Below are 20,760 nucleotides of genomic sequence, written 5' to 3' on the forward strand. Positions count from 1 at the left end.
AAGGGAGGGTGGCCACCGTCACCGACGGTTCTTGTGCTACACCCCCCCCTCCCCAATCCTCCTACTATGGCGGTGGCTCAGGCTCCGGCCTTAGTCCCCACCCTAACCTGTCCACCCCCGCTGAAAGCTCAGGGCTAAGGCGCGTCGCTGGAGACCTCGGGCTGAGGCGCGTCGCTGGAGACCTCGGGCTGATGCACGTCGCTGGAGACCTTGGACTGGAGGGCGACTCTGGGAGCTCCGGACTCTGGGAGCTCCGGACTGGAGGGCGACTCTGGGAGCTCCGGACTGGAGGGCGACTCTGGGAGCTCCGGACTGGAGGGCGACTCTGGCTGCGCCGGTTCCGGACTGTAGGGCGATTCTGGCTACGCCGGTTCCGGACTGTAGGGCGACTCTGGCTGCGCCGGTTCTGGACTGTGGGCCGTCTCTGCAGGCTCCGGATTGTGGGCCGTCTCCGGACTGTGGGCCGTCTCTGCAGGCTCCGGACTGTGGGCCGTCTCTGCAGGCTCCGGACTGTGGGCCGTCTCTGCAGGCTCCGGACTGTGGGGACTGTGGGCCGTCTCTGCAGGCTCCGGACTGTGGGCCGTCTCTGCCGGTTCCGGACTGTGGGCCGTCTCTGCCGGTTTCGAACTGTGGGCCGTCTCTGTAGGTTCCGGACTGTGGGCCGTCTCTGTTGGTTCCGGACTGTGGGCCCTCTCTGTCGGTGCTGGACTGTGGGCCGTCTTTGCAGGCTCCGGACTGTAGGACGTCGCCGGAAGCACTGGACGGGGAACTGTCTCCGGAAACTCTAGACGGGACACTGTCGCCGGAAGCTCTGGATGGGAAACTGTCGCCGGAAGCTCTAGACGGGGCACTATCGCCGGAAGCTCTGGACGGGGAACTGTCGCCGGAAGCTCTGGACGGGGAACTGTCGTCGGAAGCTCTGGACAGAGAACTGTCATCGGAAGCTCTAGATGGGGTACTGTCGTTGGAAGCTCTGGATGGGGACTGCGCACTGAAGGCCTGATGCGTGGGGCTGGCTTTGGAGGCGCCAGACTATTTACACGCACCACAGGGCTAGTGCGAGGAGCAGGAGCAGGACGTACTGGACTGGGCTGACGCACTGGAGGCCTGGTGCGTGGAGCTGGTACTGGAGGTACCAGACTGGAGACACGCATCCCAAGACTAGTGCGAGGAGCGGGAACAGGACGTACTGGACTGGGCTGACGCACTGGAGGCCAGTGCGAGCAGCAGGAACTGAATACACCGGGCCATGAACAAGCACTGGAGGTCTGGAGCGCACAGCCTGCACAACCCGTCCTGGCTGGGTGGTAACAGTAGCCCTGCACGAGCGGAGTGCTGGCACAGGGCAAACTGGGCTGTGCAGAGGCCTGATGGCTGCCGTGCGTAGAGCAGGCACAGGGTAGCCTGGTCCTAGGAGACGCACTGGTGGCCAAATGTGCTGCGCAGGCATACTCCTACCTGGCTGGATGCCCACTCTAGCACGTCACTTGCGAGGGGCTGGGATCGCTCGCACCGGACTGTGCGTGCGCATGGGCGAGATCGTGCGCACTTCCGCATAGACCGGCGCTCTCATGATCCGCTGCTCCCCATAATAAGCACGGGGAGTTGGCTTAGGTCTATTACCTGACCTAGCCACTCTTCCCGTGTGCCCCCCCCCCAAAAAAAAATTATTGGGGCTGCCTCTCACACTTGCCAATCTGCGCGTATAATGCCTCGTAATGATGCCGCTCCGCCTTGGCTGCCTCCAGCTCCTCCTTAGGTCGCCGGTACTCCCCAGCCTGGTGCCAAGGTCCTGCCCCGTCCAGAATTTCCTCCCATGTCCATGACTCCAAATCCCTCTGCTGCTCCTTCTTCCGCTGCTTGGTCCGTTGGTGGTGGGTAGTTCTGTCACGTTTGTCGTACTGATGGGACCAAAACACAGCAGGAATGTGAATACTCATCTTCTTTATTTACGAAGAAAACCAAAACAGGCTCCCTTAACCTCTAGGGGCTAGGGGGCAGTATTTTCACGGCCGGATGAAAAACGTACCCAATTTAAACAGGTTACTACTCTGGCCCAGAAAATGGAATATGCATATTATTAGTAGATTTGAATAGAAATCACTCTGAAGTTTCTAAAACTGTTTGAATGGTGTCTGTGAGTATAACAGAACTCATATGGCAGGCAAAAAACCTGAGAAAAATTGAATCAGGAAGTGGGAGAATTTAGAAATGTAGTTTTTGTTTAGAATCTCTTGGAAAACTACAGTGACATAGGATTTACGTTACACCTCCTAACTCTTCCATTGGCTGTCAACAATCTTTATGAACAGGTTTCCACCGTCATCTGTTACCCGGCAGATCATTTTGGCTCAGTCAATCATTGGCCAGTCTGAGGAGAGGTGTCTTATGATGCGCGTACACGTGACGTCATCGTTTTTATATTTTTCTTCTGGGATGAATAGCTATTGCCCGGTTGTAAAATTATCGCAATTTTACGTAAAAAATACCCTAAAGGATTGATTGTAAACATCGTTTGACGTGTTTCTACAAACGGTAATGGAACTTTGAACATTTCGTCTATGGATTTGCGTCCACGCCACATGGCATTGTAAAGTGTTCTGGATGGGTCAACAAAACGGACGTATTTGGACATAAATGATGGACTTTGCAGAACAAATGAACATTTCTTGTGGAAGTGGGTGCCCATCCGAATGCATTCCGCCGAAGATCAGCAAAGGTAAGTAAATATTTTGAACGTATTGTTAGAGATTTGCCCCGCTGCTTGGTCCTTTGTTGGTGGGTAGTTCTGTCAGGATTGTCGTAAGGATTTGACCAAAATGCAGCGGGAATATGTATACTCATCTTCTTTTTATTTTGAAGAAGGAGAAACAAATAAATACGTATACAAAAAAAGAACAAAACGAAACAGTCCTGTCAGGTGCACAAACACTCAACAAGGAACAACTACCCACAAAAACCTATAAAAAACACCCCTACTAAATAGGACCTTCAATTAGAGGCAACGAGGAGCAGCTGCCTCCAATTGAAGGTCAACCTAATAAACTAAACATAGAAATAGAAAAACTAGAACAAACATAGAAATATACTAACATAGAACATTAACCACAAACCCCGAAACACATAAAACAAAGACCCCCTGCCACGTCCTGACCAAACTACAATAACAAATAACTCCTTTTACTGGTCAGGACATGACATTATCCTTACTTTTCATATTTAATATAGCTTTTTATAAAATAGTAACATTAAAAGTATGTTTTCTGTGTTGTACTGATGGACATGCGTTTTTGGTACAAAGGTTACTAGAGGGTGAAAAGGTGAAATCATCAAATATTTCAGAGAGATTTACTCACCTCATCACATTGATAGAGGGTCTTCAATAGGTCTTCTTTGTGATGTCACACACTGTCACATGATTACCATCATGTGATATGCTTTAAAATGGCTTTTTACCTTTGTGATACTGAATGACATTGAATGATCGCAAAAGTCCAGACAAAAGTTATTCAAGTTTTTAAATATTTTTTAGATACAGTATGTTGCCCATTATCCTATATATTGTTGCAACACTAACACAATTATGCCATGGGTGTTCATTTATATTTTTAGGATGAATTTCTAAATTTTAAAAACACTATTGTCATTAGAATTTTAACCCGAAAGTTACACTGAAGGACGTTTTGACACAACTCCCTTAATTGAATAGTTTTCAGCACAAATATTTATGGGTCAAAAGAAAGGTAAGAGTTGAGTGATTTAATATTATATTTATACATTTTTATCTTTTTATGTTAAATAAATGGCCTTGGGACACCAAATTTAAATGTCTCGTCTTTGGCCCATCAATGTGTAATAGTGTGTGTCATAAAGAGTAGCCTACCTTTGTGTAATAATAACTGATATACTGTCATGTCACTTTCCTATAGCCTACATTCTCTGTAAAGAGATGTGGTATTTCAGATGAGTAGGTTTTGGTCCTTTAAAAGAGACCACATCAAACAGGGTTTCTTTCCCTGGTCTGCATAGCAGACGTTCATTATAACCAATCAGCTTGGTGCTGCTATGTTGCCCAGCTTTAAATTAAAAAAGTAAATAATAATATTTCACCTTTATTTAACCAGGTAGGCCAGTTGAGAACAAGTTCTCATTTACAACTGCGACCTGGCCAAGATAAAGCAAAGCAGTGTGACAAAAACAACAACACAGAGTTACACATAAACAAACGTACAGTCAATAACACAATAGAAAAATCTATGTACAGTGTGTGCAAATGTAGAAGAGTAGGGAGGTAAGGCAATAAATAGGCCATAGAGTCGAAATAATTTCAATTTAGCATTAACACTGGAGTGATAGATGTGCAGATGATGATGTGCATGTAGAGATACTGGGGTGCAAAAGAGCAAGAGGATAAATAACAATATGGGGATGAGGTAGTTGGGTGTGCTATTTACAGATTGGCTGTGTACAGGTACAGTGATTGGTAAGCTGCTCTGACAGCTGATGCTTAAAGTTAGAGAGGGAGATATAAGTGATTTTTGCAATTCGTTCCAGTCATTGGGAGCAGAGAACTGGAAGGAAAGGCAGCCAAAGGAAGTATTGGCTTTGGGGATGACCAGTGAAATATACCTGCTGGAGCGTGTGCTATGGGTGGGTGTTGCTATGGTGACCAGTGAGCTGAGATAAGGCAGGGCTTTACCTAGCAAAAACGTATAGATGACCTGGAGCCAGTGGGTTTGGCGACGATTATGTAGTGAGGGCCAGCCAATGAGAGCATACAGGTCGCAGTGGTGGGTAGTATATGGGGCTTTGGTGACAAAATAGATGGCACTGTGATAGACTACATCCAGTTTGCTGAGTAGAGTGTTGGAGGCTATTTTATAAATGACATCGCAGAAGTCAAGGATCGGTAGGATAGTCAGTTTTACAAGGGTATGTTTGGCAGCATGAGTGAAGGAGGCTTTGTTGCGAAATAGGAAGCCGATTCTAGATGTCATTTTGGATTGGAGATGCTTAATGTCTGGAAGGACAACTGATTATCATTCACCAAAAAGCCACAGCTAAAAAGAAATAAATCTTCATCCCAGATGTATTCACTTGGTATTTATTTAAGTAGTAGTTAGTATTAGCATATTAACGCATATTGGACTGGTATAACAGCCGAACCCAATACAATAGGCCTCAACAGTAGAATTAAGTAGCATAAATCCATAGTAGCATAGAGTCTCTATTCTTCTCACAGTTCATCCTCAAGACTCTGGGTCGATCAGGATTGCGAAAGATGCTTCAATTTCCACTGTTTTGTAACACCTAGGCTAGCGTGGCAGTGTAGACAGTGACAGCTTGTGAATGCTCAGAGAGAAAGCAGAAGAGAGGGAGAACAATCTCAAACAGAATGGTTCATTGTGTATTTTCTACTGTCACTGGGAACAACAAGAGCTTTGTAGGCCAAGACACTGGCTATGATGACAATGACAGAATTATTGTACACTACATCTCCATCCATATGCATTAGACCAGTGGATATCTAATTTCCTGTTTCTCTCTCTCTCTCTCTCTCTCTCTCTCTCTCTCTCGCTCGCTCTCGCGCGTGCGCTATCCTTTTCTCTGTCACTTTCTTGTTCTTATCTGTTTCTCTCTCTCTTTCTATTATTTTTACACCCCTCTCCCTCCATCACCCGCTTTTCTCTCCCTGTTTTCCCTCTCCCTCTCTCTCTTCCTCCCTCTATCTCCTCCATCACCAGAAGAAGAAGGGAGTGACCTGTTACCTCCTCTACTGCATCACTACAGCCGTCATCGGCTCCCTGCAGTTCGGATACAACACTGGAGTCATCAATGCCCCTGAGCAGGTGTGTGTGTGTGTGTGTGTGTGTGTGTGTGTGTGTGTGTGTGTGTGTGTGTGTGTGTGTGTGCGTGCGTGCAATACGGGAGTGGTCATAATGGTCATCATTATTAATGTATTATTTATTCAAAAAGGATTGATACCTCCTTTTATAATCAACTTAGTGCTGTGTCACACACACACACACGCACACACACACACACACACACACACACACACACACACATACACACACTGAGTTGGATGGATGTGCTGTTGTTTTCAACTTTGTCTCCCCCTTGTGGGCAGTCAGTGGCAGTACTCATATGTATTGACTAAAACAGTCAGGGCTGGAACAGGGCTGGAACAAATGCCTGCACCCTCTGTACATCTCCAGGACTAGGATTTTAGACCACTTGTCTAAATCCTCAGTGATATTCCCAACCTTTAACCTCTGAAGGTTCTAAGTCTGTCATCTCCACTCTCAGAAACTGCGACGGTTCTTCCAGAATGTGTCTATGGATCGTTATGGAGACCCCTTCTCCCCTGGGACTAACACCATGGTTTGGAGCTTCGCTGTGGCCATCTTCAGTGTGGGGGGTATGGTTGGGTCCTTGTCTGTGGGGGTCATGGTGGACAAGTTTGGGAGGTGAGTTAAGGACTAATGATACAAAGAAATGCAGATGTACAGTAAATGTGTGTGTGGAAGTGGTTTTGTATCTGTAATGACTTTGTAGTGTTTTATTTAATTTTATTCCCAGCACCACAATGAGAGGTGTGGGGCATGTAAATATTTGCTCTCAAAGATGAGCCAAGGGCCCTTAGTCGATTCGGTGCTGTAATGTTAATTGAGGCTGTAATTTTAATTGAGGTCTTACCTCCTAACCTGTCCTCATCTCACCTCACTTCATCACTGTTTATTTAGCAGGCTATTCATGGTCTCTGGCAGGGCACTGGACTAAATGGCTTCCCTCCATCTTTCTAACCACCACACATTTTTCCTCCTACTGTCTTTCTTTTCTTTCCCCTTTCCTATCCTCCTCTCTCTCTGTCTCCCTCTCCCCAGGCGTAAGTCCATGCTCCTGGCCAACGTGCTGGCCCTTCTGGGTGGAACTCTGATGGGTCTGTCCAGCCTGTGTAAGTCCTTTGAGATGGTCATCATTGGCAGGCTGGTCATTGGCGTGTTCTGTGGCCTGTGTACGGGACTGACGCCCATGTACGTGGGAGAGCTGGCCCCCACGCACCTCAGGGGGGCCTTCGGCACCCTCCACCAGCTGGGAGTGGTCATTGGCATCCTGGTGGCACAGGTACCACAGAGAGGACCAGGCACTGGTTCACTTTCATTTAGGTTATTTTAGTTCAAACTCTACTGAGTTTATTTTAATTAATTGAACTTAATGTTATTGAGGTCAACTGATTTAAATGCTGTTCATTTCACTGACAGTAATTGACCGATCTCCTTTTTCTGTACAATCAAGTCAGTTAAATCTGTTTTAGTTTGAGCATTACTTTTCTACTACCTTAGGCTTTAACCCTGGACATCCTGTTGTCCCTCTCTGCTCTGTAGGTCTTTGGTCTGGAGTTTCTGCTGGGGTCAGACTCCCTGTGGCCCCTCCTGCTGTCCCTGACGGCCATCCCTGCTGTGGTGCAGAGCATCATGTTGCCCTTCTGCCCAGAGAGCCCCCGCTACCTCCTCATCAGCCTCAACCAGGAGGAGGAGGCTCGCAAAGGTCAGGGCGAGGAGACATGTTACTGATCACATTACACACAGGAGATGCTACTGATCATGTTACACATAGGAGATGTTACTGATCATATTACACATAGGAGATGTTACTGATCATATTACACATAGGCGATGTTACTGATCATATTAAACCTAGGAGATGTTACTGATCATATTAAACCTAGGAGATGTTACTGATCATATTAAACATAGGAGATGTTACTGATCATATTAAACCTAGGAGATGTTACTGATCATATTAAACCTAGGAGATGTTACTGATCATATTAAACCTAGGAGATGTTACTGATCATATTAAACCTAGGAGATGTTACTGATCATATTAAATAAAGGAGATGTTACTGATCATATTAAACCTAGGAGATGTTACTGATCATATTAAACCTAGGAGATGTTACTGATCATATTAAACCTAGGAGATGTTACTGATCATATTAAACCTAGGAGATGTTACTGATCATATTAAATAAAGGAGACGTTACTGATCATATTAAACATAGGAGATGTTACTGATCATATTAAACCTAGGAGATGTTACTGTTCATATTAAACCTAGGAGATGTTACTGATCATATTAAATAAAGGAGATGTTACTGATCATATTAAACATAGGAGATGTTACTGATCATATTAAACCTAGGAGATGTTACTGATCATATTAAACCTAGGAGATGTTACTGATCATATTAAACCTAGGAGATGTTACTGATCCATATTAAACCTAGGAGATGTTACTGATCATATTAAACCTAGGAGATGTTACTGATCATATTAAATAAAGGAGATGTTACAGATCATATTAAACCTAGGATATGTTACTGATCATATTAAACCTAGGAGATGTTACTGATCATATTAAACCTAGGAGATGTTACTGATCATATTAAACCTAGGAGATGTTACTGATCATATTAAACCTAGGAGATGTTACTGATCATATTAAACCTAGGAGATGTTACTGATCATATTAAATAAAGGAGACGTTACTGATCATATTAAACATAGGAGATGTTACTGATCATATTAAACCTAGGAGATGTTACTGATCATATTAAACCTAGGAGATGTTACTGATCATATTAAATAAAGGAGATGTTACTGATCATATTAAATAAAGGAGATGTTACTGATCATATTAAACCTAGGAGATGTTACTGATCATATTAAACCTAGGAGATGTTACTGATCATATTAAATAAAGGAGATGTTACTGATCATATTAAATAAAGGAGATGTTACTGATCATATTAAACCTAGGAGATGTTACTGATCCATATTAAACCTAGGAGATGTTACTGATCATATTAAACCTAGGAGATGTTACTGATCATATTAAATAAAGGAGATGTTACTGATCATATTAAATAAAGGAGATGTTACTGATCATATTAAATAAAGGAGATGTTACTGATCATATTAAACCTAGGAGATGTTACTGATCCATATTAAACCTAGGAGATGTTACTGATCATATTAAACCTAGGAGATGTTACTGATCATATTAAACCTAGGAGATGTTACTGATCATATTAAACCTAGGAGATGTTACTGATCATATTAAATAAAGGAGACGTTACTGATCATATTAAACTGTAACGTTTGTCGTCGGGAGACGAGGAAGCGGACCAAAACGCAGCTGGGAGCGAATACATGTTTATTTAACACACTAGAATTAAACATGTACACAAAATCAAGGAAAAACTGCCAATACGTTACGTGCTCAAATAACAGAGGCAACAACCCACAAACATCGTGGGGGAAAAGGAACTTAAATGTGATTCCCAATCAGACTTCACAAGCGACAGCTGTCTGATTGGGAAATCACCCCCGAGCCCAACATAGAAATAAAACAAAGAAAGGCTATAACCAAAACATAGAAAATAAAGCATAGAAATGCCACACCCTGACCAAAATAGCAGAGTTCACCTGGTCAGGGCGTGACAGTACCCCCCCTCCAACGGTGCGTACTCCCGGCGCACCAAACTAAAGTCTATTAGGGGGGGGACCCGGGTGGGCGCCTCACCCTCGGTGGAGGCTCTGGCCCCGGGCGTGTTTCTCCCCCTGCCTCCACCCTAGCCCTACCCCTCTGGCCCGGACTGGACCACTGTGGAGCGGCATCCGTCGACCGGAACAGGATTGGGCACCGGTGGACCAGACACGGGCCGTGCCGGACTGTGGACACGCACCGTGGGCTTGGTGCGGGGAACAGGAACGGGCCGGACAGGACTGTGGACACGCACCGTGGGCTTGGTGCGGGGAACAGGGACGGGCCGGACAGGACTGTGGACACGCACCGTGGGCTTGGTGCGGGGAACAGGGACGGGCCGGACAGGACTGTGGACACGCACCGTGGGCTTGGTGCGGGGAACAGGGATGGGCCGGACAGGACTGGGGACACGCACCACTAACCTGGTGCGGGGAGCAGGGACGGGCCGGGCCGGACTGGGGACACGCACCACTAACCTGGTGCGGGGAGCAGGGACGGGCCGGACAGGACTGGGGACACGCACCACTAACCTGGTGCGGGGAGCAGAGACGGGTCGGACCGGACTGGGGACACGCACCACTGACTTGGTGCGGGGAGCAGGGACGGGCCGGACCGGACTGGGGACACGCACCACTGACTTGGTGCGGGGAGCAGGGACGGGCCGGACAGGACTGGGGACACGCACCACTAACCTGGTGCGGGGAGCAGGGACGGGCCGGACAGGACTGGGGACACGCACCACTAACCTGGTGCGGGGAGCAGGGACGGGCCAGACAGGACTGTGAACACGTACTGGTGACCTGAAGCGTGGAGCCGGTTTAGCCACTCGTCCTGGCTGGATGCCCATCCTAGCACGGCATGTGCTGGGCATGTCCACCGGACGCACTGGGCTGTGCGGGCGCACTGGCGACACAGCGCGCAACTCTGCATACCATGGCTTGGTGCGGGAAGCAGGGACGGGCCGGACAGGACTGGGGACACGCACCGTGGGCTTGGTGCGGGGAACAGGAACGGGCCAGACAGGACTGTGAACACGCACTGGTGACCTGAAGCGTGGAGCCGGTTTAGCCACTCGTCCTGGCTGGATGCCCATCCTAGCACGGCATGTGCTGGGCATGTCCACCGGACGCACCGGGCTGTGCGGGCGCACTGGCGACACAGCGCGCAACTCAGCATACCATGGCTCCTCCTCCAGATCTTCCCTCTGCAGGTCCTCAATCAAACGCCTCATCTCCTTCTCTTCCTCCGCCGTCATCCCCCACGAGAGCAGTGGTCTGGGCTCTTCCTCTGCCCTTCCGGACCACCCCATTAGCCCCCCCCCAAAATTTTCTTGGGGCTGTTTTCCGGGCCTCCTCGACCGCCGCCTGCGACTCCGTCTACCGGCTGGCTTTTCCTCCTCGACCTGGGAGTCCGTCCGCCAGGGTCCTTTCCCCGACATGATCTCCTCCCAGGTCCAGAACTCCTTTCCCTCGCGAGCCCATCTCTCGCGCTCCTTTTCCTCCCGCTGCTTGGTCCTGGTTCGGTGGGTTGTTCTGTAACGTTTGTCGTCGGGAGACGAGGAAGCGGACCAAAACGCAGCTGGGAGCGAATACATGTTTATTTAACACACTAGAATTAAACATGTACACAAAATCAAGGAAAAACTGCCAATACGTTACGTGCTCAAATAACAGAGGCAACAACCCACAAACATCGTGGGGGAAAAGGAACTTAAATGTGATTCCCAATCAGACTTCACAAGCGACAGCTGTCTGATTGGGAAATCACCCCCGAGCCCAACATAGAAATAAAACAAAGAAAGGCTATAACCAAAACATAGAAAATAAAGCATAGAAATGCCACACCCTGACCAAAATAGCAGAGTTCACCTGGTCAGGGCGTGACATAAACATAGGAGATGTTACTGATCATATTAAACCTAGGAGATGTTACTGATCATATTAAACCTAGGAGATGTTACTGATCATATTAAATAAAGGAGATGTTACTGATCATATTAAACATAGGAGATGTTACTGATCATATTAAACCTAGGAGATGTTACTGATCATATTAAACCTAGGAGATGTTACTGATCATATTAAACCTAGGAGATGTTACTGATCATATTAAACCTAGGAGATGTTACTGATCATATTAAACCTAGGAGATGTTACTGATCATATTAAACCTAGGAGATGTTACTGATCATATTAAATAAAGGAGATGTTACTGATCATATTAAATAAAGGAGATGTTACTGATCATATTAAATAAAGGAGATGTTACTGATCATATTAAACCTAGGAGATGTTACTGATCCATATTAAACCTAGGAGATGTTACTGATCATATTAAACCTAGGAGATGTTACTGATCATATTAAATAAAGGAGATGTTACTGATCATATTAAATAAAGGAGATGTTACTGATCATATTAAACCTAGGAGATGTTACTGATCCATATTAAACCTAGGATATGTTACTGATCATATTAAATAAAGGAGATGTTACTGATCATATTAAATAAAGGAGATGTTACTGATCATATTAAATAAAGGAGATGTTACTGATCATATTAAACCTAGGAGATGTTACTGATCATATTAAACCTAGGAGATGTTACTGATCATATTAAATAAAGGAGATGTTACTGATCATATTAAATAAAGGAGATGTTACTGATCATATTAAACCTAGGAGATGTTACTGATCATATTGCACAGCACTCATTTTGGGGACTTTTTTATTTGACTGTTTACTTAGAAACTATTTGGTGTAAAAGTAATTACATGACAATTACTCTGTTGTTTATTTGGGATTCATTAGTATCAGAAAGTACCTAGTATTTAAAAAATATCTCGCCCTCCCTCCAGCCCTGGTGCGTCTGCGTGGCTGTGAGGACGTAAGTGATGACATCCAGGAGATGAAGGAAGAAGGGATGAAGATGGCCATGGAGAAGAAGGTCACTATTCCAGAACTCTTCCGCTCGCCAGCCTACCGTCAGCCAATCATCATCGCCATCATCCTGCAGCTCTCCCAGCAGCTCTCTGGCATCAACGCAGTGAGTAGACGACAACTCCCACAATGCAACATAATTAGGGCCAGGAGTTCTTCCATACTACATAATCGAACTAAGTAAAACATCAGGGAAAAGCCTTTAAGTAGGACAGAGAGTTTTTCCTTCTCTTAATCCATGACCCCTGATCTAACAATACATGACAGGTGGAAGCAATATGGTGGAAACCTATCCAGCCCTTTTATAAATTAGTAATGAAGGAAATTAGATGAGGAAAGAGAAGCATAGCCACAGATTTCAAAAGAATAAGTTCACAATGAGCCTTTCCAGATAAAGTTATTGCGTATAGGCATATGTAGTAGGACGTGTAATGTTGCAACTCTCACAGTTCAACGTTAGAATACTGAAACTAAATGATTCAGTGAAGAGATGCCAACATACAGAGACTGTCAAGGCACCACCTCCTCTTCAGCCCAGAGGCTGAGGAATGAAGCGTTTGATTAAGTGGAATGGATGTAGCATAATAACATGATTGGCTAGCGAGATGATCACCCTAAGATCTAATGGAGATGGCGCAATGACCTTTAGACTGGGCCTAATTCAGATGGATGTTAGAGGGCCCTTTTACTGAACAATGTGTTTGTTTCATATGATTGTGTTTTGCATTTCGTGTTTTGTGTTTGCTTTTCATGTATTTTGTAATTGATGTGTATATAGATATGTATAGTGTAATGGTTGTTTATTGATGTGTATATAGATATGTATAGTGAAACTGTTGTTTATTGATGTGTATATAGATATGTATAGTGAAACTGTTGTTTATTGATGTGTATATAGATATGTATAGTGTAATGGTTGTTTATTGATGTGTATATAGATATGTATAGTGAAACTGTTGTTTATTGATGTGTATATAGATATGTATAGTGAAACTGTTGTTTATTGATGTGTATATAGATATGTATAGTGAAACTGTTGTTTATTGATGTGTATATAGATATGTATAGTGTAATGGTTGTTTATTGATGCGTATATAGATATGTATAGTGAAACTGTTGTTTATTGATGTGTATATAGATATGTATAGTGAAACTGTTGTTTATTGATGTGTATATAGATATGTATAGTGAAACTGTTGTTTATTGATGTGTATATAGATATGTATAGTGTAATGGTTGTTTATTGATGTGTATATAGATATGTATAGTGAAACTGTTGTTTATTGATGTGTATATAGATATGTATAGTGTAATGGTTGTTTATTGATGTGTATATAGATATGTATAGTGTAATGGTTGTTTATTGATGTGTATATAGATATGTATAGTGAAACTGTTGTTTATTGATGTGTATATAGATATGTATAGTGAAACTGTTGTTTATTGATGTGTATATAGATATGTATAGTGAAACTGTTGTTTATTGATGTGTATATAGATATGTATAGGTAAACTGTTGTTTATTGATGTGTATATAGATATGTATAGTGAAACTGTTGTTTATTGATGTGTATATAGATATGTATAGGTAAACTGTTGTTTATTGATGTGTATATAGATATGTATAGTGTAATGGTTGTTTATTGATGTGTATATAGATATGTATAGTGAAACTGTTGTTTATTGATGTGTATATAGATATGTATAGTGAAACTGTTGTTTAATGATGTGTATATAGATATGTATAGTGAAAATGTTGTTTATTGATGTGTATATAGATATGTATAGTGAAACTGTTGTTTATTGATGTGTATATAGATATGTATAGTGAAACTGTTGTTTATTGATGTGTATATAGATATGTATAGTGTAATGGTTGTTTATTGATGTGTATATAGATATGTATAGTGAAACTGTTGTTTATTGATGCGTATATAGATATGTATAGTGTAATGGTTGTTTATTGATGTGTATATAGATATGTATAGTGAAACTGTTGTTTATTGATGTGTATATAGATATGTATAGTGAAACTGTTGTTTATTGATGCGTATATAGATATGTATAGTGAAACTGTTGTTTATTGATGTGTATATAGATATGTATAGTGAAACTGTTGTTTATTGATGTGTATATAGATATGTATAGTGAAACTGTTGTTTATTGATGTGTATATAGTAATGTATAGTGTAATGGTTGTTTATTGATGTGTATATAGATATGTATAGTGAAACTGTTGTTTATTGATGTGTATAGATATGTATAGTGAAACTGTTGTTTATTGATGCGTATATAGATATGTATAGTGAAACTGTTGTTTATTGATGTGTATATAGATATGTATAGTGAAACTGTTGTTTATTGATGTGTATATAGATATGTATAGTGAAACTGTTGTTTATTGATGTGTATATAGATATGTATAGTGAAACTGTTGTTTATTGATGTGTATATAGATATGTATAGTGTAATGGTTGTTTATTGATGTGTATATAGATATGTATAGTGAAACTGTTGTTTATTGATGTGTATATAGATATGTATAGTGTAATGGTTGTTTATTGATGTGTATATAGATATGTATAGGTAAACTGTTGTTTATTGATGTGTATATAGATATGTATAGTGTAATGGTTGTTTATTGATGTGTATATAGATATGTATAGTGAAACTGTTGTTTATTGATGTGTATATAGATATGTATAGTGAAACTGTTGTTTAATGATGTGTATATAGATATGTATAGTGAAAATGTTGTTTATTGATGTGTATATAGATATGTATAGTGAAACTGTTGTTTATTGATGTGTATATAGATATGTATAGTGAAACTGTTGTTTATTGATGTGTATATAGATATGTATAGTGAAACTGTTGTTTATTGATGCGTATATAGATATGTATAGTGTAATGGTTGTTTATTGATGTGTATATAGATATGTATAGTGAAACTGTTGTTTATTGATGTGTATATAGATATGTATAGTGAAACTGTTGTTTATTGATGCGTATATAGATATGTATAGTGAAACTGTTGTTTATTGATGTGTATATAGATATGTATAGTGAAACTGTTGTTTATTGATGTGTATATAGATATGTATAGTGAAACTGTTGTTTATTGATGTGTATATAGTAATGTATAGTGTAATGGTTGTTTATTGATGTGTATATAGATATGTATAGTGAAACTGTTGTTTATTGATGTGTATATAGATATGTATAGTGAAACTGTTGTTTATTGATGCGTATATAGATATGTATAGTGAAACTGTTGTTTATTGATGTGTATATAGATATGTATAGTGAAACTGTTGTTTATTGATGTGTATATAGATATGTATAGTGAAACTGTTGTTTATTGATGTGTATATAGATATGTATAGTGAAACTGTTGTTTATTGATGTGTATATAGATATGTATAGGTAAACTGTTGTTTATTGATGTGTATATAGATATGTATAGGTAAACTGTTGTTTATTGATGTGTATATAGATATGTATAGTGTAATGGTTGTTTATTGATGTGTATATAGATATGTATAGTGAAACTGTTGTTTATTGATGTGTATATAGATATGTATAGTGAAACTGTTGTTTATTGATGTGTATATAGATATGTATAGGTAAACTGTTTTTTATTGATGTGTATATAGATATGTATAGTGTAATGGTTGTTTATTGATGTGTATATAGATATGTATAGTGAAACTGTTGTTTATTGATGTGTATATAGATATGTATAGTGAAACTGTTGTTTATTGATGTGTATATAGATATGTATAGTGAAACTGTTGTTTATTGATGTGTATATAGATATGTATAGGTAAACTGTTGTTTATTGATGTGTATATAGATATGTATAGTGAAACTGTTGTTTATTGATGTGTATATAGATATGTATAGTGAAACTGTTGTTTATTGATGTGTATATAGATATGTATAGTGAAAATGTTGTTTATTGATGTGTATATAGATATGTATAGTGAAACTGTTGTTTATTGATGTGTATATAGATATGTATAGTGTAATGGTTGTTTATTGATGTGTATATAGATATGTATAGTGAAACTGTTGTTTATTGATGTGTATATAGATATGTATAGGTAAACTGTTGTTTATTGATGTGTATATAGATATGTATAGTAAAACTGTTGTTTAGTGATGTGTATATAGATATGTATAGGTAAACTGTTGTTTATTGATGTGTATATAGATATGTATAGTAAAACTGTTGTTTATTGATGTGTATATAGATATGTATAGGTAAACTGTTGTTTATTGATGTGTATATAGATATGTATAGTAAAACTGTTGTTTAGTGATGTGTATATAGATATATATATGTAAACTGTTGTTTATTGATGTGTATATAGATATGTATAGTAAAACTGTTGTTTATTGATGTGTATATAGATATGTATAGTAAAACTGTTGTTTATTGATATGTATATAGATATGTATAGTGAAACTGTTGTTTATTGATGTGTATATAGATATGTATAGTGAAACTGTTGTTTATTGATGTGTATATAGATATGTATAGTGTAATGGTTGTTTATTGATGTGTATATAGATATGTATAGTGAAACTGTTGTTTATTGATGTGTATATAGATATGTATAGTGTAATGGTTGTTTATTGATGTGTATATAGATATGTATAGTGAAACTGTTGTTTATTGATGTGTATATAGATATGTATAGTGAAACTGTTGTTTATTGATGTGTATATAGATATGTATAGTGAAACTGTTGTTTATTGATGTGTATATAGATATGTATAGTGAAACTGTTGTTTATTGATGTGTATATAGATATGTATAGTGAAACTGTTGTTTATTGATGTGTATATAGATATGTATAGTGAAAATGTTGTTTATTGATGTGTATATAGATATGTATAGTGAAACTGTTGTTTATTGATGTGTTCATGCAGGGCTCATCTGCTAAATAGACAGTGGTCTCAGAATGACTCCCTTCTTAAATAAAAGTTACATAAAACAATTATAAATACAGCATCATTCAAACCCAGATGGCCACAGAACACACTGAAACAACAGCCCTCTCTCTGTCTGTAGGAGTAAACATGGGCCAACAACAACTAGATTTAACTAGATGCATATCCTCATATTGGTTATGAATGTAATCAACAACCTCTCCCTCTCTCCTACTTCCTCCTCAGGTGTTCTACTATTCGACAGGTATATTTGACACTGCCGGGGTGACCCAGCCCATCTATGCCACTATAGGAGCTGGGGTGGTCAACACGCTATTCACAGTGGTGTCTGTAAGTATTTTAACACATATCTGGTCACGTATAATAATACAGAAATAGTAAAGTTTGATAGTGCACTACCTTAGACCAGACTACAATATGAAATGTGATACCGTTGGACACATTCTAAGCACTTCCTTGTTTGATTCACAGCTCTTCCTGGTGGAGAGGGCGGGACGAAGGACCCTGCACCTCATCGGATTGGCTGGAATGGCTGTCAGTGCTCTGCTCATGACCATCTCTCTCTCATTGGTGGTGAGTTTCAATCTCGGCTGTCCATCATTTCAAATGTCAAGAACCCGACAATAACTATTCTTGTCACACCATAAAAATCCTTGACTGGATTTTATTCCACTGCTTAACATGTTTGATCCCTCCATTCCTTCCCTCCTCTCTGAGTAGAAGACCAACTCGTCTCTGAGCTACCTGGCCATCGTGGCGGTGTTTGCCTTCGTGGCCAGTTTTGAGATGGGTCCAGGTCCTATCCCATGGTTCATAGTTGCTGAGTTGTTCTCCCAGGGGCCTCGGCCTGCAGCTATGGCCGTCGCAGGCTGCTCCAACTGGACCGCCAACTTCCTGGTCGGGCTGGGCTTCCCCAAACTGGAGGTAGGTTCTTCTTCCTCATCCTACCCCTCTCACTACAGACACCTATGTATATGTATCAAGATAAATCTGCAGGCCTCAAAGCTGAATGAATGCGATTGGCACCGTTATAAGACCAAAACATCAGACAAACTTTACAGCTTAGATTGTGTTACTCTCTAACCTCCTCTCTCTCTCTCTCCTTTACAGGAGCTGTGTGGTCCTTACGTCTTCATCATCTTCATGATCTTCCTCATATTCTTCTTCGTCTTCACCTACTTCAAAGTCCCGGAGACCAAGGGGCGGACCTTTGACGACATTGCCAAAGGATTTGCCGGCACTGCAGGAGCCCAATCTCCTCACCCAGAGGGTATGGTCACCCTGCCCGTTTCCCCGACGACGGAGAAAGTTCCAATGGTTGAGTTTCCGACGGAAGAGAAGTAAAAGAAGTGATCGTCAGCAAATCCGTAGATAGTGGAACAGGTAGAGATGCCCCTTGTGCATAGATACTGTAATGTAGGGAGTTTAAGATCAAAACAAAACTTTTTGTCCATTTTAGGTTGAATTGGACTTTTAAAGTGCAGGACTAGGGATATGCACTGTATGGAGAGGAGCTTCCATATGAAATAGCAGCTTAGTGTCGGGGTGTGTGTATAGTGTGTGTATAGTGTGTGTTGGGAATAGGGTTGGGGATGATAATGCAGGCATCATGAGAGTTCGTGTCAAAGAGGATTTATGTTTACTGTGTGTGAGGGTGCGCGTGTGTGTGTGTGTGCCTTCAGTCATTTTCATTTAAACTGCCTAAAGTATTTATTACTGTAAGTTATTAATGATAATTTGTAATTAGCTTTTACCAATGTTCAGTAATAAACTTCCCATATTGTCCTTCACTTGGGTTAAAATGGGAATAGGATTTGGGTTGATGTGTATTGAGGTCAGTGGGTTTGGGAGGACAGTCCAGGAACATAAAAATCCTCTCTGCCTGGTGTATCCTAACCTAGCCTATCTGTCTCTCTGCCTGGTGTATCCTAACCTAGCCTATCTGTCTCTCTGCCTGGTGTATCCTAACCTAGCCTATCTGTCTCTCTGCCTGGTGTATCCTAACCTAGCCTATCTGTCTCTCTGCCTGGTGTACCCTAACCTAGCCTATCTGTCTCTCTGCCTGGTGTATCCTAACCTAGCCTATCTGTCTCTCTGCCTGGTGTATCCTACCTAGCCTATCTGTCTCTCTGCCTGGTGTATCCTAACCTAGCCTATCTGTCTCTCTGCCTGGTGTATTCTAACCTAGCCTATCTGTCTCTCTGCCTGGTGTATCCTAACCTAGCCTATCTGTCTCTCTGCCTGGTGTATTCTAACCTAGCCTATCTGTCTCTCTGCCTGGTGTATCCTAACCTAGCCTATCTGTCTCTCTGCCTGTGTATTCTAACCTAGCCATCTGTCTCTCTGCCTGGTGTATCCTAACCTAGCCTATCTGTCTTCTGCCCGGGTGTATCCTAACCTAGCCTATCTGTCCTCTCTGCCTGGTGTATCCTAACCTAGCCTATCTGTCTCTCTGCCTGGTGTATCCTAACCTAGCCTATCTGTCTCTCTGCCTGGTGTATCCTAACCTAGCCTATCTGTCTCTCTGCCTGGTGTATCCTAACCTAGCCTATCTGTCTCTCTGCCTGGTGTATCCTAACCTAGCCTATCTGTCTCTCTGCCTGGTGTATCCTAACCTAGCCTATCTGTCTCTCTGCCTGGTGTATCCTAACCTAGCCTATCTGTCTCTCTGCCTGGTGTATCCTAACCTAGCCTATCTGTCTCTCTGCCTGGTGTATCCTAACCTAGCCTATCTGGTACCTAGCTCTGTCTCTCTGCCTGGTGTATCCTAACCTAGCCTATCTGTCTCTCTGCCTGGTCTATCTGTCTCTCTGCCTGGTGTATCCTAACCTAGCCTATCTGTCTCTCTGCCTGGTGTATCCTAACCTAGCCTATCTGTCTCTCTGCCTGGTGTATCCTAACCTAGCCTATCTGTCTCTCTGCCTGGTCTATCTGTCTCTCTGCCTGGTGTATCCTAACCTAGCCTATCTGTCTCTCTGCCTGGTGTATCCTAACCTAGCCTATCTGTCTCTCTGCCTGGTCTATCTGTCTCTCTGCCTGGTGTATCCTAACCTAGCCTATCTGTCTCTGCCTGGTGTATCCTAACCTAGCCTATCTGTCTCTCTGCCTGGTGTATCCTAACCTAGCCTATCTGTCTCTGCCTGGTGTATCCTAACCTAGCCTATCTGTCTCTCTGCCTGGTGTATCCTAACCTAGCCTATCTGTCTCTCTGCCTGGTGTATCCTATCCTAACCTAGCCTATCTGTTTCTCTGCCTGGTGTATCCTAACCTAGCCTATCTGTCTCTCTGCCTGTTGTATCCTAACCTAG

General features: G+C 41.8%; 1 protein-coding gene across 3 annotated transcripts in view; it reads left to right on the forward strand.

Moving 5' to 3' along the window:
- LOC115176691 (solute carrier family 2, facilitated glucose transporter member 1) overlaps positions 1-19,242 on the forward strand; it is a 34,034-nt gene extending 14,792 nt beyond the window's left edge. The window contains exons 3-11 of one of the 3 annotated variants that reach the window (XM_029736889.1): positions 5,745-5,849; positions 6,310-6,470; positions 6,888-7,128; positions 7,389-7,551; positions 12,412-12,599; positions 17,678-17,782; positions 17,924-18,025; positions 18,173-18,376; positions 18,563-19,242. In XM_029736889.1, coding sequence (XP_029592749.1) covers positions 5,745-5,849; positions 6,310-6,470; positions 6,888-7,128; positions 7,389-7,551; positions 12,412-12,599; positions 17,678-17,782; positions 17,924-18,025; positions 18,173-18,376; positions 18,563-18,796 — 1,503 coding nt within the window. In that variant the 3' untranslated portion in view covers positions 18,797-19,242. The remainder of the gene's footprint in view (positions 1-5,744; positions 5,850-6,309; positions 6,471-6,887; positions 7,129-7,388; positions 7,552-12,411; positions 12,600-17,677; positions 17,783-17,923; positions 18,026-18,172; positions 18,377-18,562) is intronic. The other 2 variants (XM_029736890.1, XM_029736888.1) reach the window with 2 other exon arrangements.
- The last annotated feature ends 1,518 nt before the right edge of the window (positions 19,243-20,760 follow it).

Source organism: Salmo trutta, chromosome 37, assembly GCF_901001165.1.
Source record: "Salmo trutta chromosome 37, fSalTru1.1, whole genome shotgun sequence".
NCBI lineage: Eukaryota > Metazoa > Chordata > Actinopteri > Salmoniformes > Salmonidae > Salmo > Salmo trutta.